Genomic DNA, 17,357 nt, shown 5'->3' with positions numbered 1-17,357 from the left:
GTCCCTGGGCATACAGGTGGAACAATGCCCTGGTCTGGAGGACACATAAGGGAAGGCTTCCTGGCGGTGACCCCCAAGGAGTTGAGTATGTTCAACTGTTCAGTCCAGTGGACAGACAAAGACAGAAAAACAAAAACCCCAAACAGCTAAGACCCAAGGCATGAAGGAAGTTTACTCATGGGGGACCACTGAGTGTATGTGGGGGCCGTGTCTTGAAAACACTGCAGATGCAAGAGCTTCTCACCATCTCCTGGCCCAAGTCTTGTGCTCCCTGTCCTAGTAACGGTATCTCAGTGCTCCTACGCTCTCTTCCCCCTCTGAACCTTTGGAGCCACAGTGAGCTCCTGCCTCTGCCTCACCCGCAACACTCAACCTCTTCCCAAGTCAACTCCATTCTCCCTAAGAAAAGTCTGTCCCATCTGTGTCCTCTGTCCACCACTCGGTCATTGTCCTCATTCCCCTGGATGACTCCTTTGGCCTCCTAACTGGCCCCCTCCTGCCTCCATACTCTCCCCTCTAGAATTTTTTAAGGTCAAAGCCCATGCTCTTGACAGTTCTGCTATTCTGACTCCAAATATGTGATTTAAACACACACATGGGAGATACTGTCAATGACAGAGATGAAATATAACGATGTCATTCTTTTGCTCCCACGACCCCGTTTAAACTCATGACAGCACTCACTCATCTGTATCTGTCCCCTGTTACAATCAGCCACCTGGGCACCCCCACCTAGATGTAAGCACCTTGAGGGCAGGAGCTGGGCCTTGCTTGTCTTTGTTTCCTCCACAGGGCCATGTGCTACACCCAGCACATAGTAGGGGCTCAACAAATGCATGTTTCATGAATGAATAAATATTAATATCTTATCCGTTCCTGGATGGTGTCCTACTTGATTGGAGGATGGTATCTGTCTCATTCACATTTACCCTCCATGTACTTCAAATCATACCTGGAATACAGTAAGTGCTCAAAAAATGTTCGGTGAAGATATAAATGAGTGAATAACTGAATGAGGGGATGTCTTATCCCCACACCAAATTGTGAGTTCCTTAGAGCAGCAGTCCCCAACCTTTTTGGCACCAGGGACTGGTTTCAGGGAAGACAATTTTTCCAGGGACCCGGCGCAGGTAGGGTTCAGGATGAAACTGTTCCACCTCAGATCATCAGGCGTTAGTTAGATTCTCATAAGAAGCGTGCCACCTAGATCCCTCGTGTGCGCAGTTCACGATAGGGTTTGAGCTTCTATGAGAATCTAATGCTGCCACAACTCAACCTCTCTGTGCTTAGATTTCTTCATCTACAGATGGGACCATACAGTATGGACCTGGAAGAGCTGTGTCAGTAGCAAAGGACACAGCCCATGTGGCTTAGTATTCATAAAATGCTTAGAACAGGAGGCAGAGGTCAGGCAGTAATTCTCATTCACCCACCACTCACCTCCTGCTGTGCGGCCAGGTTCCTAACAGGCTACAGACCAGTACTGGTCCACGGCCTGGAGGTTAGAGACCCCTGCCTTAGAGGCAAGGACAATGACTTGCCCCTCTCTGCATTGCCTCATCGTGCCTGGCAGGCTGTTTGGCTGTCCGTAGTTGTTCCCCTGAAGAAGCATGACCTTCCCACTGCAAGACAGAAGAACTCACCTGTGTTCGGGTTCAGGAAATAGCTGGGACAGGGAGATGCCACAGAGGGCAGCATAGGCGAAGCGGTTGGCCTCAGTCAGCTCCCGGCCCGTGGGCAGGTGTGGCTCCCCCTCTGCAGTGGGCTCAGCTACCAGAGGCTGCTGAGGCAGCCTCTGGCATGGCCTGTTCCACATGGCCATTCCCAGCCCTGCAGGAGAAAATTCCCAGTGAGAAATGCTTCCAGAGGTAAGCCAAGGTTACTTAAGCATGACACAGAACTTACAAACCATAAAAGGTTGATAAAGTAGGCATCATTAAAATGAAGAACTTCTTTTCATCATCTTTAGGAGAGTGAGAACACACACTACAGACCAGGATGGAGGGAGGGATCTTCAATATGTCTATCCACAAAGGTCTATACACAGTATCCAAACAACTAACTCCAGTAAGTCATTAAGAAAAAGAAACGAAGCAAATTTAAAAATGGGCAAAAGACTTGAATAGATACTTCATAAAAGAGATTCCACAGTGAGCCGAGATCGCGCCACGGCACTCCAGCCTGGCTGACAGAGCGAGACTCCATCTCAAAAAAAAAAAAAAAAAAAAAAAAAAAGATATTCCTCAGGCCAGGTATGGTGGCTCATGCCTCTAATCCCAGCACTTTTGGAAGCCGAGGTAGGAGGATTGATTGAGCCCAGGAGTTCAAGACCAGCCTGGGCAACATAGTGAGACTCCATCTCTACAGAAAAATAAAATAAAATAATTAGCTGGGCATGGTGGCACACGCCTGTAGTTCCAGCTACTTAGGAAGCTAAGGTGAGAGGATCGCTTGAGCCTAGGAGTTTAAGGCTGCAATGAGCTATGATCATTGCACTCCAGCCTGGGCTAGAGAATGAAACCCTGTCTCTTAAAAAAAAAAAAACAACCCAATAGCCAATAAGTATGAAAAGATGTTCAACATCGTTAGTCATCAGAGAAATGGAAATTAAAATCCCAATGAGACACTAACTCTCACCTATCAGAATAGCTAAAACTAAAAAGACTGAGAATACCAAGTGCTGGTGAGGATGAAGAGCAAACAGAACTTTCTTTTTTTTTTTTTTTTCTTTTGAGATGGAGTCTCGCTCTGTCGCCCAGGCTGGAGTGCAGTGGCACGATCTTGGCTCACTGCAAGCTCCGCCTCCTGGGTTCACATCATTCTCCTGCCTCAGCCTCCCGCGTAGCTGGGACTACAGGCGCCCACTACCACACCTGGCTAACTTTTTGTATTTTTAGTAGAGACGGGGTTTCACTGTGTTAGCCAGGATGGTCTCAATCTCCTGACCTCGTGATCTGCCCGTCTCGGCCTCCCAAAGTGCTGGGATTACAGGCATGAGCCACCACATCCGGCTGCAAACAGAACTTTCATACACTGCTGGTGGGAGTGTACATTGGTATAACTATTTGGAAAATGGTTTGACAATATCCACTAAAGCTAAACATATGTCTTCCCTATGCTCTGGCAATTCCACTCCTGAGAAATAAGGACTTATGTCACGAAAAGACACATACATGAATGCTCACAGCAACTTCATTCACAATAGTCCCAAACTGGCAACAACCCACACGTCTATCACAGTAGAATGGATAAATGGTCATATTCATACTGTGAAACATTACACAGCAGTGGAAAGGGAATGAACTACAGCAAACATGAATGAATCTCAGACAAAATGATACACAGAAAGCCATTCACGAGAGAGTACCTACCATGGGATTCCCTTTATATGAAACTGAAGAATGCTAAACCCAATGTATGGTGATAGAAGTCAGATGAGGGGTTACATGTGGGAGGGAGTATTGGCTCAGAATGGGTACAAAGGAGGTTTCTGGCTGAAGGAAATGATCTCTATCTTGACCTGGGTGGTCATTATATGGGTATAAATATATTTAAAAATTCCCTGAACTGTATAGTTAACATTTATGCACTTTGTGTATGGTACACCTCAAAGGAAGGAAGGAAGAAGGAAAAAAGGGAGGAAGGTCTCCTCTTTGTTCTCCCTCCTTCTTTTCCTTCCCTCTATTCTTTCCTTCCTTCCCAGGGGGAGAAGGGAAAGGGAGGACAAGAGTAGGAAGAGGAGGGAGAGAAAAGGAGAGAGGGGACACGCTAAAAAGGCATCCAAGAAGCAGAAAGAACCCTGGGAGCCACCAGGAAGGGTACAGGGAAGGGTGCCAGCCTCTACTACAGGGGATCAAGGATATGAATGTAGGCTCAGGACCAGGCTGACCTGGGCGTGAAAACAAGCACCGCCACTTAGTAGATATGGGACCCTAGACAACTCAACCTCTCTGTACTTAGATTTCTTCACCTACAGATGGGACCATACAGTATCTACCTAGAAGAGCTGTGTCATGTGGCTTAGTACTCGTAAAGCGCCTAGAATAGAGCCTGGCACAGGGTTCACGCTATATAAATGCTTGTTTAAAAAATAAAGGCACAAAATGATCAACAAACAAATAAGTAAAATGCTTGGCATGGTGCCTGGCACATAGCAAAGGTTTAATAATAACAAGACCTAACATTACTGAGTTATTACTGGGTGTAGGGCACTGGGGTTGCAATTTTAACATGCATTGTCTCAGCAGACTCTAGAGGCAAGTAGGACTGTAATGTTCAGTTTGCAAATTAGGAAACAGGCTCAGAGAAGTAACTGGGCTCCCCTGATACAGCCAGTCAATGGCAGACAGATAGGGCCCAAAGACAGAACCGTTGGCCACCAACTCTGTTTTAAATATTCATCACATGGCCAGGAGTCTTCTAGTCTAATAACCACACTCCAAACAGTTCTTTGTTCATAAGTTTGTTCCCATCTAGCTGAGCAATAAAAATTTTTGTTCTCAAAATATTACTTCTGTAGAGGAGTTTTTAAAAGTCTGTCCACAACTAATATTTCATTTGTTTTCAAAACAACCCTGAGGTAGTTCAAAGCAACAAACCAACACTTTTACAGCACATAACTGTTTACAAAGCATTTTCCAGTCTGCTTAATTCTTATAACTACCATGTAAAGTTAAGTAGGACATGAACCATTACGATTCCCTCTTACAACCGAGGAACAGGCTCAGAAAGACCAAGCAATTTTCCCAAAGTTACACAGTAAGTGATGAGATCCAAACCAGACTTTTGACTCCAAACCTTGAGCTCTTTCCTCTACACCAGCACAGGGATCTTATTTCCCCTGTTTCAGATGGAGAAATGGAGGCCCAGAGAGGTTAAGACCTTGCCCAAAGTCACCCAGCAAGACTGGCCTCAATGGTTGCTCTAGGAACCCACGTTTGAGATTTGCAGCAAATTTCCCTGGCTCAGAGGGTCAGCTCAGACCATGGTGGTGGGAACAGGGGCAACAGCATAAACCATGAACTAAGGGCAGTGCCAAGGGCAGCACTAGCCTGATGTCAGCAGGTCAGCAATTTCCACTACATTTAATCAACTCCACGTGCCACTTGGAGGCTATATTGATCGCACCTATTACTCAGAGGAGCCCAAGGTAGTATTTTACTGAACTGGTATCTGGGAAGCCCCACGCCAGTTCTTAGCTCAATAATAAACAGCTTTCTGATCAGGGAAGGGTGAGCTGGCCTGCTTCTAACCACAGAGGTATGAGGATGTGTCTAGAGTACAAAAGGCTAAGCTCAGGCTGGGCGCGGTAGCTCACGCCTGTAATCCCAGCACTTTGGGAGGCCGAGGCGGGTGGATCACTTGAGGTCAAGAGTTTGAGACCAGCCTGGCCAACATGGTGAAACCCCGTCTCTACTAAAAATACAAAAATTAACTGTGCATGGTTGGGTGTGCCTGTAATCCCAGCTACTCGGGAGGCTGAGGCAGGAGAATCACCTGAATCTGGGAGGCAGAGGTTGCAGTGAGCTGAGATTGTGCCACTGCACTCCAGCCTGGGCAACAGAGCAAGACTCCATCTAACAAAATAATAATAATAATAAAGCTAAACTCAGACCAAATTCATTCATTCATTCAACACAATTTCTCCTGATGCCCTACAATGCATTCTCTACATAGTGGCTTCAGTGACCTTTTTGTCACATAGACCAGTCATGTCACTAGGTTGCTTAAAAGCCTGCAAAAGCCTCCCATCACATCAGGATAAATTCCAATCTTGGTATGATGGCCTAAGAGGGGTGTCCAATCTTTTGGCTTCCCTGGGCTACACTGGAAGAAGAAGAATTGGTCTGGGCCACACATGAAATACACTAACACTAAATGATAGCTGATGCACTAAAAAAAAAAAATTTTTTTCGCAAGACAACCTCATAATGTTTTAAGAAAGTTTACGAATTTGTGTTGGGCCGCATTCAAAGCTGTCCTGGGCTGTATGTGCCCACAGGCCGAAGATGGGACAAGCTTAAATGTCCTGTGCAATCCGGTTGCTGCCTGCTACCGAACTCCATCTCATGTCCCCACACCGGTCTTGTTCACTACGCTACAGGCACACTGGCTGTCTTTCTGCTCATTCCCTCCAGGCCCTTGCACCTGCCATTCTCCCTGCTGGGACCACCCTTCCCTGACCATCACATCATCTGGCCTCAGCCCAGATGTCACCTCCTCTGAGAGACCTTCCCTGACCACCCAGGCTACAGTATTAGTTTGGTGCAAAAGTAACTGTGGTTTTTGCAATTTAATAGCAAGACCCACAATTACTTTGCACCAACCTAATATCTTTGTCTTCTATCTCAGCACCCTGTTCTATTTTTATACTACTCATTCTTACCTAAAATAATGTTTTTTTGTTTGTTTCTTTTGTTTTGTTTTGTTTTACTTATTTGTTTACCTGTGTGTACGAGGCAGTTCCCTGGTTGTTTTTTCACTGCCACACCCCGAGCTTTCTGGACAGGCCCTGGATCACTGTAGGCATTCAGGAAATACTTGCTGGATGAATGAAGAAGGAGCTAGGATGTGGGAAGCCCTGTTCTGGGCCTTAGGGCAGATCAGAGGATGAAACTGACAAGATCCCTGCTCTTAAGGGGCTTACATTCCGGTGGGAGACAGGCAATAATATGCCAATACATAATGACAAAGCGACCTAAGTTGGTCAAGGTCACAGAGCTGATAAGCGGTAGAACCGAGACACACACTCAGGAGGTCTGGTTGCAGAATCCATGCCCTCAGCAGCCCACTCAACACATAGGTAACTAAGCATTCCTTCAGGAAGTGGTCAGGGGGAGGAACAGTGAGGCAGGGTGAGGGGATATGAAGTGATGGGGTGAAGCAGGGCTGGCTACTGTATGTGGATGAAAGGTGTCATTCCAGCAGAGGCCTGCAGAAGTCACAGGCTGGGTGGAGAGGTATTCCTTAGAGGAAACAGTATGGTGGTAGAGACAGACAAATACACAGACAATGGTGGCTGGGCACAGTGGCTCACGCCTGTAATCCGAGAGCTTTCGGAGGCTGAGGCAGGAGGACTGCAGGAGCCTGGGCAACAAAGTGAGACCCTGTCTTTACAAAAATAATAATATTTTAAAAATTAGCCAGGCATGGTGGAGCATACCTGTGGTCCCAGCTACTCAAGAGTATGAGGCAGGAGCATCGCTTAAGCCCAGGAGTCTGAGGAATTTGAGGCTGCAGTGAGCTGTGATCGCACTATTGCCCTCCAGCCTGGTGACAGAGCAAGACCCTGTCTCTCAAAGAAAAATAAACCAGAACAAACAGAAAAAACAGACAACAACAACCCGTGTGATAAACACCATGACAGGGGAAACATGAGAGTCAGAGGGATCCCAAGATGGGGACCCTGAACCCAGCACTGGCTCCCTGGAGAAGGTGATGGTAAAGCTGCGACCTGAACAAGGAGTGAATCAGACAGGGGTGGGGTGGGCACGTCTTTGACAAAGGGAAAAGCATGTGTCAAGACCCAGAGGTAGAGGAGAAACGCTTTTGAAGAACCAAAAAGATGTTTGGTGCGGCCAGGGCTTGGACAATGGGTGGGCGTGAAGAAATGAGGTGGGAGTAGAAGCTGCCAAGGGTTGCCCCAGGCAGGGCCAAGTTCGTCTCACTAAGGAATTAGGCTTCCTTGTAAAGGCAACGGCCATGCGGGAGGCTGAATGAGGGTGCATGGAACCTCTTGGTACTATATTTGCAACTTCCTGTGAGCCTATAATTATTTTAAAATAAAAATTAAAAAAAAAGTAGTCGAACATCTCTAAAGAATTTTAAAAACTTTTCTTGAGGCAAAAGTAAAACATAAATGAATATTGACCTCTTAACGGGTTAAATGAATCTAATAAACACGTATTAGCCCTACTACAGTGGTGACTAAGACAGGCATATAAAGACCCCCTAATTGGGAGATTATATTCTAGAGAGGGAGACAGAAAATGTGAACTCAGAAAGAAGACCATTTTAAATAGTAACAAGGGGCTTCTGAAGGAAAAGAAACCTTCAATACTTACCCAGATTTCAAGAAACAGCCGTGGGCCTCTCTCTGTCTGAAGACAGGCTGCTCAGGTTCTGGATGGTTCTTCGGAGAAATATGCAAATTGCCCTGCGGGAGAAAACCAGAAAAACCAGCCTGTGGGTCCACAGAGTGTGAGATCTGGGGGAGGCTACAGCAGAGGGAGCTGGCTGGTCAGTTAAAGCTCAGGGGAGCCTGGCACTGCACCGTCGCTCCCCTGGGCCCTTGCCCTGCACGTTCCTTGACGTGGGGTGCTCTTCTCAATAGGGTGGTAGGGCAGGCAGCTACCACTGCTGAGCACTCACCATGTGCTGGGCACGGCCCTGCCACTTTCCATGGATTGTCTCATTTAATGTCTTTGTTCAACTCTCTGTACCCTGAGCTGTGGTCACTGCATTCAGTTCCTCAGCGGGCACCCTGTCGCCTCCACATCTGTACCTGGTGCCTAACCACAGAGTGGGCACTCAGAAAATGCCAGTTACATGAACCGAGGAATGAACTAGCTTTCAGGCTTAAGCAAGAGCTAGATTTTTCTATATTTCTCCCTAAAGGCACTCCCTTTCTCACATGCCAATGGAGCATCAGATGGGGAAGGGAGATGGAGGAAGGGCCAAGCATCTGGAATTACCCAAAGGAGGTCTCAGGACCCAAAACCGCAACTTCAAACCAAAACTTCAAAACCAAAACCTCAACTAATTTGAGCTTCATCCTTAGTGCCATTTTCTTTTTCTTTTCTTTCTTTCTTTTTGAGACAGTTTTGCTCTGTCGCCCAGGCTGGAGTGCAGTGGTGCAATCTCAGCTCACTGCAACCTCCGCCTCCCAGGTTCAAGCGATTCTTGTGCCTCAGCCTCCTGAGTAGCTGGGATTATAGGCACGCACCACCATGCCTGGCTAATTTTTTATATTTTTAGTAGAGACGGGGTTTTGCCATGTTGCCCAGGCTGGTCTGGAACTCCTGAGCTCAGGCAATCTGCCTGCCTCAGCCTCCCAAAGTGCTAGGATTACAGGCGTGAGCCACTGCACCCAGCCCTTCGTGCCATTTTCAATGCTAGTGAAAACAATACTTTTTACCTCTTTAAGCTTCAGTGGGGTTTTTATTAAGTTATCAGTGGGAACACCCTTCTCCTGGATGTTGCGTTCCTCCCCGGCATGAGAATGTACCTGTACTGTGCCTAAAAATGGAATATTCACACCATGAGTCCAATCGTGTTAAAGCAATGGAGAGGAGAAAAATGACTGGAAGAACACCCTCCAAAATTATCTCTGAATTGCCATTTACAGATATCAGAGACTTTGCTGTATTTCCCCCAAATTTTCTGCCACAAATTGGTATCGCTTTTGAACTCTCTAGAAAGTTATTTTGTGTAGGTCTCTATCCATAGAGAGGGTACTGTTAGGACACGCACCAGGATGCTGGCAGTGGCTAACTCCAGGTAGGCAGGGACCGGGATTGGATTCTGGATGATTTTAATTTTTTTATATATCTGTGTTTTATGAATTATTAACAATAAGTGTCGATTTTGAGATCAGAAAAAAAAATAATTTAAAATTACAACATGCTGCACTGGTGACAATCCGTTTTGTGCTTCTCCTTCCAACCCTGTGTCCAGTGACACTGGCAGCCCGAGATTGGCATGTTGGGAATATTTACATCACAGAAATTAGCAAATGCTACAAATCAGGGATAATTTTGTTCTAGAGAGGTAGTAGAACAGAATTCGACTGCATATACAATATGACTCTAGTTATGTTTTTAAAACATGTTTCGGCTGGGTGTGGTAGCTCATGCCTGTAATTCCAGCATTTTGGGAGGCCGAGGCAGGTGGATCAGGAGGTCAGGAGATCAAGACCATCCTGGCTAACATGGTGAAACCCCGTCTCTACTAAAAATACAACAAATTAGCCAGGTGTGCTGGCACGCGCCTGTAGTCCCAGCTACTCGGGAGGCTGAGGCAGGAGAATGGCGTGAACCCGGGAGGCGGAGCTTGCAGTGAGCCGAGATCGCATCACTGCACTCCAGCCTGGGCGACAGAGTGAGACTCTGTCTCAAAAAAAAAAAAAATTAAATTAAAAAAAACAACAACCATGTTTCAGCCAGGTGTAGTGGCTCACGCCTGTAATCCCAGCACTTTGGGAGGCTGAGGCAGGCGGATCACCTGAGTTGAGAAGCTCGAGACCAGCCTGACCAACATGGCGAAACCCCATCTCTACTAAAAATACGAAAATTAGCTGGTTGTGCTGGTGCATGCCTGTAACCCCAGCTATTCAGGAGGCTGAGGCAGGAGAATTGCTAGAGCCCAGGAGGCAGAGAATGCAGTGAGCCAAGTATGCTCTTGAATGCACTGTACTCCAGCCTGGGCGACACAGTGAGACTCTGCCTCAAACAAATAAATAAATAAATAATAAAACATCTTTCACAGAGCAAAAAGATCAGAAGGAAATACATCAAAATGTTTATGATCATTGTCTCTTGGTTGGTGGGGCTGAGGGACTAGAGGTGATTGGTTTCTGCTCTTTCTATTTTTCTATATTTTTAGCATTTCTGTCATGAGCTTATTGGTGCTTTTATAATGTAGAAAAAAAACCCTTTTAATTAGAACTAATTCTGCCTCTTGATCCTTAGAAGGGGAGTGTGTTTTATCTCAGAAAGCCCTGGGCCCATGTGGCCCAGCCAAGCCAGTGGGGATGAGTTCACAGTTAAGTCCCATACATTTGACCAATAAGTCTTGTCAGTAAGAAAAGGAGGCTGGGTGCAGTGGCTCATGCCTATAATCCCAGCACTTTGGGAGGCCGAGGCAGGTGGATCTCTTGAGCCCAGGAGTTCGAGACCAGCCTGAGCAACATGGCAAAACCCCATCTCTACAACAAATACAAAAATTAGCCAGGCATGATGGTGAGTACCTGCAGTCCCAGCTACTCGGGAGGGTGAGGTGGGAGAATCACTTGAGTCTTGGGGGTCGAGGCTGCAGTGAGTTGAGATCCTGCCACTGGACTCCAGCCTGGGTGACAACAGAGTGAGACTCTGCCTCAGAAAAAAAAAAAAAAAAGAGATTCCCTATTTAGTAAATGATGCTGGGAGAACTGGCTAGCCGTATGCAGAAAATTGAAACTAGACCCCTTCTTTACACCGTATACAAAAATTAACTGAAGATGGATTAAAGACTTAAAACCTAAAACTATAAAAACCCTAGAAGAACATCTAGGCAATACCATTCAGCACATAGGCACGGGCACAGATGTTATGACGAAATCACCAAAAGCAATTGCAACAAAAGCAAAAACTGACAAATGGGATCTGATTAAACTAAAGAGCTTCTGCACAGCAAAAGAAACTATCATCAGAGTGAACAGGCAACCTACAGAGTGAGAGAAAGTTTTTGCAATCTATCCATCTGATAAATGTCTAATATCAAGGAACTTAAGCAAATTTACAAGAAAAAAACAAACAACCCCATTAAAAAGTGGGCAAAGTACATGAACAGACACTTCTCAAAAGATATTCATGTTGCCAAGAAACATATGAAAAAAAAAGCTCAACATCACTGATCATTAGAGACATGCAAATCAAAACCACAATGAGATACCATCTCATGCCAGTCAGAACGGCAATTATTAAAAAGTCAGGAAACAACAGATGCTGGCAAGGCTGCAGAGAAATAGGAACACTCTTACACTGTTGGTGGGAATGTAAATTAGTTCAACCATTGTCAAAGACGGTGTGGCGATTCCTCAAAGATCTAGAACCGGAAATACCATTTGACCCAGCAATCTCACTACTGGGTACATACCCAAAGGAATGTAAATCATTCTATTACAAAGATACCTGCACGTGTATGTTCACTGCAGTGCTATTCACAATAGCAAAGACATGGAATCAGCCCAAATGCCCATTGATGATAGATTGGATAAAGAAAATGTGGTACATATACACCATGGAATACTATGCAGCCATAAAAAGGAATGAGATCATATCCTTTGCAGGGATATGGATGGAGTTGGGAGCCATTATCCTCAGCAAACTAATTCAGTAACAGAAAACCAAACACCACATGTTCTCACTTATAAGTGGGAGCTGAACAATGAGCACACATGGACACAGGAAGGAGAACACACACTGGGGCCTGTCAGCGGGTGGGATGCGAGGAGAGAGAGCATTAGGAAAAACAGCTAATGCATGCTTGGCTCAATACCTAGGTGATGGGCTGCTAAGTGCAGCAAACCATCATGGCACATGTTTACCTATGTAACACAACTGCACATCCTGTACATGTATCCCAGAACTTAAAATTAAAATTAAAATTAAAAAAAAAAAGGAAAAGATAATAGCAAGGGTTGGTGGGACAGACAGCGCAATTCTCAGCTTCTCAGCTCTCCATGATGCTGGAATGGGGGAGCCCATGGTTCCAACTCTATGGATTGTCTAACTGGACAGGCTGGGACCCCAAACTCTTCCAGCTGCACAAGCGTGGGGGCAGCTGTGGTGTGGGAATGCGCCACCTGCTGTGTATACTGGTTCTTGGGGGCCTCCACCCCTTGATCTGATTTGGGATCAGGATCCAGTCCAAAATAAAACTGGATCTCAAGTGTGTCTGAGAAGTTACACTGATTCCAAGAGAGTGCTGGATTCCTGCGACGAGAAAAAGCCCCTTCTGTCAGGACCAGCAGTACCTCTGTGCCCTGGGGTCACCTAAGACACACAGGGCTGGTCCAGCAGCGCCCTGGGGCTCAGGAGTCACTGACAGAAGGAAGAGCTCCCAGCTCCCGGTAGCCTCCTGAGGTTCTTGTCCCGGGTACTGTGAAGACACCAAATGATATAGTTTGGCTGTGTCCCCACCCAAATCTCACCTTGAATTATAGCTCCCACAATTCCCACATGTCGTGGGAGGGACTTGGTGGGAGGTAACTGAATCATGGGGGTGAGTCTTTCCTGTGCTGTTCTCGTGAGAGTGAATAAGTCTCAGGAGATCTGATGATTTTTCGCTCGGTCCTCACTTCTCTCTTGTCTGCCATCATGTAAGACGTACCTTTCACCTTCCACCATGATTGTGAGGCCTCCCCAATCACATGGAACTATGCGTCCATTAAACATCTTTTTCTTTATAATTACCCAGTCTTGGGTACGTCTTCATCAGCAGCATGAAAATGGACTAATACACTAAGGAACTCCAAGAAAGACCCATACTTTACCTAGAAGAGGATGTGATCTCCAGGGAAACAATATAGATATAGAGTGAGAATAACAGGGCAAACCCATGCCTACAGCTCGGCTGCACAGCCCAGACCCGGGATGGACAGAGGTCCTTCTGGAATGGGACCTTGTTTTGATATGCTACGATTATGACTTTTGTCTAGCCAGTCACATCATCTGTCACCAAAGAAAATGCTGACTGGGTCATTTTTGTCAGTAGTGGGGGCAGAGAGACATTCCATAAATATCTGACCTCAGCTCCACAAGCACCCACAGTAGGCACTCTGAATATTTGTTGACTGATGCCATAAACAATACCATTGGATTTCTTCTTGGAGAGGTGAAAAATTCTAAAGTTAGCACCAAGGAGAAAATCAAATACGGTCAATATCATCTTTGAAAATCCTTTAAATTGTCCTTACAATTCCATGACGTGGGCCTTTAGAAGATCACATGCAAGAATGAACTTTTGTTTTTTCTTTACATGCCAGCCAGCTATGGCCTTTTTTTCCCCCCTTGGAGCAGTCAGTGAAGGTCAAGGTCAATTTTTTTTTTTTTTTTTTTAGACAAAGTCTTGTTCTGTTTCCCAAGCTGGAGTGCAGTGGCGCAATCTGGGCTCACTGCAACCTCCACTTCCTGGGTTCGAGCAATTCTCCTGTCTCAGCCACCCAAGTAGCTAGGATTACAGGTGCACACCATGATGCCTGGCCAAGTTTTGTATCTTTAGTAGAGACAGGGTTTCACCATGTTGGCCAGGCTGGTCTTGAACACCTGGCTCAAGTGATCCTGTCACCTCAGCCTCCCAAAGTTTTAGGATTACAGGCGTGAGCCACCACGCCTGGCCTCAGTGTCAAATTTGATGTGACTATATGAGTGTAGGTAAGTGACTATATTAGTGTGCCGCCTCTCCCATGCTGCTCCAGCCATACCCTCCTCCTTGCAGCTCCTGGACCCCACCAGGCTTTCTCTCTCTCTCCTTTTTCTGATCGCAGTTGAGTTTTTAAATGATTCTACAGTGCAATAAAGTAAGCATTAATAGGGAGATGGCTACAGCGTCATGGGAAGGCTGAAGACTAATTATTCTGGGGCCAAGGAGAAAGAAAAGCATTTGGCTAAGAAATCATTTACAACACATAAAGCTACAGCACCATCCTTAGGCCAGAAATGCCAACGATCATAGTTGAAGGTTACAATACACACACATACCACACCCAAAATAAGACAATCTTGAGATGCTCCTAGAAGGGCAGAGTCTAGGCAGGCCCAGGTCAGCACCCTCTGCAGCCATTTAGAAGAGACACCCATTGATTCTACACCTCTATCTGGAGTCAAATTGGAAGCTAGAGGTCAGTGAGGCATCTCAGGAGGTCTCCATGACAACAGTTCCAACGTAGAAGAACCCAGAGGGTTTTGGACAATCACACTGCAGACGAGAAGAAAACAGAGATGCTGGCATGGAAGGAAAGCTCCCCTCCCACCCTCGCTTCAGCAGTCTGGAGGAGGGGCAGGAGGGTGGGGTGGGGTGACAGTGCCATTGGGGTGGATACCCAGGCCCTGTGATGTGTGCCTACATTTACCACTGCTCTCTTCCTTCTCCTGCCTGCTATTAACCACCGTCACCTCTTACTGGGTCACGCCTCTCCACATATCTGCTTTTTTTCTGCCCTCACCCCAGCTGTTCAAGCACAGCACCCAGAGAGTGCCATCTCAGAGTCAGGCCATGCCCTTCCTCTGCTCCAAACCCTCCAAGACTCCCTTCTCAAAGTCAAGGTCCTTACAATGATGATGGGGCCGCTGCAATCTGGCCTGAATTGCCTCTCTGCCCCCCACCCCTGCCGCCTCTCCCATGCTGCTCTAGCCACACCCTCCTCCCTGCAGCTCCTGGACCCCACCAGGCATGCTCCCACCTCACACAGCCTTTGCATTGGCCGTTCCCACAGCTGGGAATGCTTATCCCCCAGATAAGGACACAGCCAACTCCCTCACCTCCTTCTGTCTGTGCTCAAATCTCACACTTCAGTGCAGCCACCCTGCCCACTGCCCATCCTAGCCCCTTTACCCAGCTGCTCCACTTTGTCCACAGCACACAAACCCCAGCCTCCCAATTCTGTATCAGTTACTTGTTTATATTGATCGCTTATCTTCTATCTCCCTCTGCTCACAGTTAAGCACAGTGGGAACTCAGCAACATTTCTTGACTGAGTGGTGGTTTCCACTTGGGATAATTAAAAAATAATTACAGCGACAAATGTGCCTGAGAAGGAAGTGGCAGAAATGGCAAAGTTTGTAATAGTCCATTTGACCCACTGGTTTTCAAACTGCCCCCCAGAGCCCCAGAGTGATGGGCAAGATGAAACACGGGGGGAACCCTCAATACCCCACCTTCAATTTATAACAGCACATGTTCCAGCAACGCCACTTCTGGGTATATATGCAAAATAATTGAAAGCTGGGTCTCAAAAAGATATTTGTACACCCATGTTTACAGAATTATTCACAATAGCCGAGAGTTGGAAGCAACCCAAATGCCCATCTACAGATGAATAGATCAACAAAATATGATATATACACACAGTGGAACATTATTCAGTCTTAAAAAAGGAAGGAAATTCTGACACGTTACAACATGAATGAACCTTGAAAAGTTATGAAATAAGCCAGTCACAAAAAGATAAAATGCTGTATAATTCCACTTAAGTGAGGTATGAGGAGTAGTCAAATTCATAGAGACAGAAAGTAGAATGAATGGTGGTTGCCAGGGGCTGTGGGGAGGAGGAACAGGGGAGGGAAGTGGTTGTTTCATGGGTGTGGAGTTTCAGATCTGCTAGTTGGAAAGTTCTAGAGATTTGTTGCACAACGATGTGAATATACTTGACATTACTGAAAACTACACACTTAAAATGGTTACGATGGTAAATTTCATGGTATGTGTATTTTATCGCCATTTTTACATTAAAAAAAAAATAGGGGCCGGACACAGTGGCTCACACCTGTAATCCCAGCACTCTGGGAGGCTGAGGTGGGTGGATCACCTGAGGTCAGGAGTTCGAGACTACCTGGACAACATGGTGAAACCCCGTCTCTACTAAAAATACACAAAAATTAGCTGGGTGTGGTGGCGAGCACCTGTAGTCCCAGCTACTCAGGAGGCTGAGGCAGGAGAATCACTTGAATCCAGGAGGCGGAGGTTGCACTGAGCCGAGATTGCGCCATTGCACTCCAGCCTGGGTGATAAGAGCAAAACTCTGTCTCAAAAAGTAAATAAATAAAAAATAAATTAAAAATTAAAAAAATAAAAATTAAAAAAAATTTAAACATTTAAAAATCACAATAGTAAATGCTTGGCAAATGTTAGCCACGTGTCACCTCTTTCTACATATCATCTCATTTTCTCTCAACAATCCTACAAGGTGGGTGCTATTATCACCCTTCCACAGATGGGGACAGAGAGGCCCTGAGAATTGAAGGTCAAGGTCACTGGACGAGTCATGTGGTATTTCAACTTGTGCCTGGGTCTTAGGCCACGGGCAGCCATCTTCACAATGATGCTGTTCTACCTCTCTGGTCTGGTTTACACTCTGGCCAAAGATTTCCAACACAATTTGAAAACCAGCAAATTGGATGAATCTGACCAGCTCCCACCTATCTACAGGCTCACATCCCACTTCTGAGCCCCAGGCACCTGTGGACGGGCCTAACCTGCCTTTCCTGCTTTGTTTTCTTTCACTCCCTGCTTCCAGCTCGTCCTCAGCTAAACTGCACTCCCCTGCTTCCAGCCCACGCTGGGATACCACCTCGGGCCTCAGCTCAGGCTGTTCTCTCTGTCTGGGTCCCCCTGTCCAAATGGTGCCCTTTCCAAAAGCACAGTTTAATAATAAAATCAGCTTAGATTTTCTGGGGCCTACTTCCATGATCCCACTTCAGCTTCCCAACAACCTTATGAAGAAGAGACAATCGCTGTCCCCATTTTACAAATGAGAAAACTGAGACTCACAGAAGCGGAGGTCACACCGCTGGCAAGTCCTAGGATGCTCCTTCCAGGCCTGTGTGACCTCAAACCCCAAGTCCTTCTCCACCTTACTAAGGTGGGGGGTCAGGGGTTGC

General features: G+C 46.3%; 1 protein-coding gene across 12 annotated transcripts in view; it reads right to left on the bottom strand.

Moving 5' to 3' along the window:
* Positions 1 to 17,357, bottom strand: part of TMCO4 (transmembrane and coiled-coil domains 4) — a 120,446-nt gene that overhangs the window by 97,870 nt on the left and 5,219 nt on the right. For 8 of the 12 annotated variants that reach the window (XM_003814418.7, XM_063594446.1, XM_063594451.1 and 5 more), the window contains 2 exons: positions 8,064 to 8,155; positions 1,644 to 1,830 (listed from right to left, as the gene is read on the bottom strand). In XM_003814418.7, the coding sequence (XP_003814466.2) occupies positions 1,644 to 1,822 (179 nt within the window). In that variant the 5' untranslated portion in view covers positions 1,823 to 1,830; positions 8,064 to 8,155. Of the gene's footprint in view, positions 1 to 1,643; positions 1,831 to 8,063; positions 8,156 to 9,136; positions 9,238 to 10,966; positions 11,088 to 17,357 lie in introns of all 12 variants that reach the window. The other 4 variants (XM_063594442.1, XM_063594453.1, XM_063594457.1 and 1 more) reach the window with 2 other exon arrangements.

This window comes from Pan paniscus, chromosome 1, assembly GCF_029289425.2.
Source record: "Pan paniscus chromosome 1, NHGRI_mPanPan1-v2.0_pri, whole genome shotgun sequence".
In the NCBI taxonomy this organism is placed as follows: Eukaryota; Metazoa; Chordata; class Mammalia; order Primates; family Hominidae; genus Pan; species Pan paniscus.
Note: the sequence above shows the minus strand (reverse complement) of the source record. Positions and strands in the feature narration are given on the sequence as shown.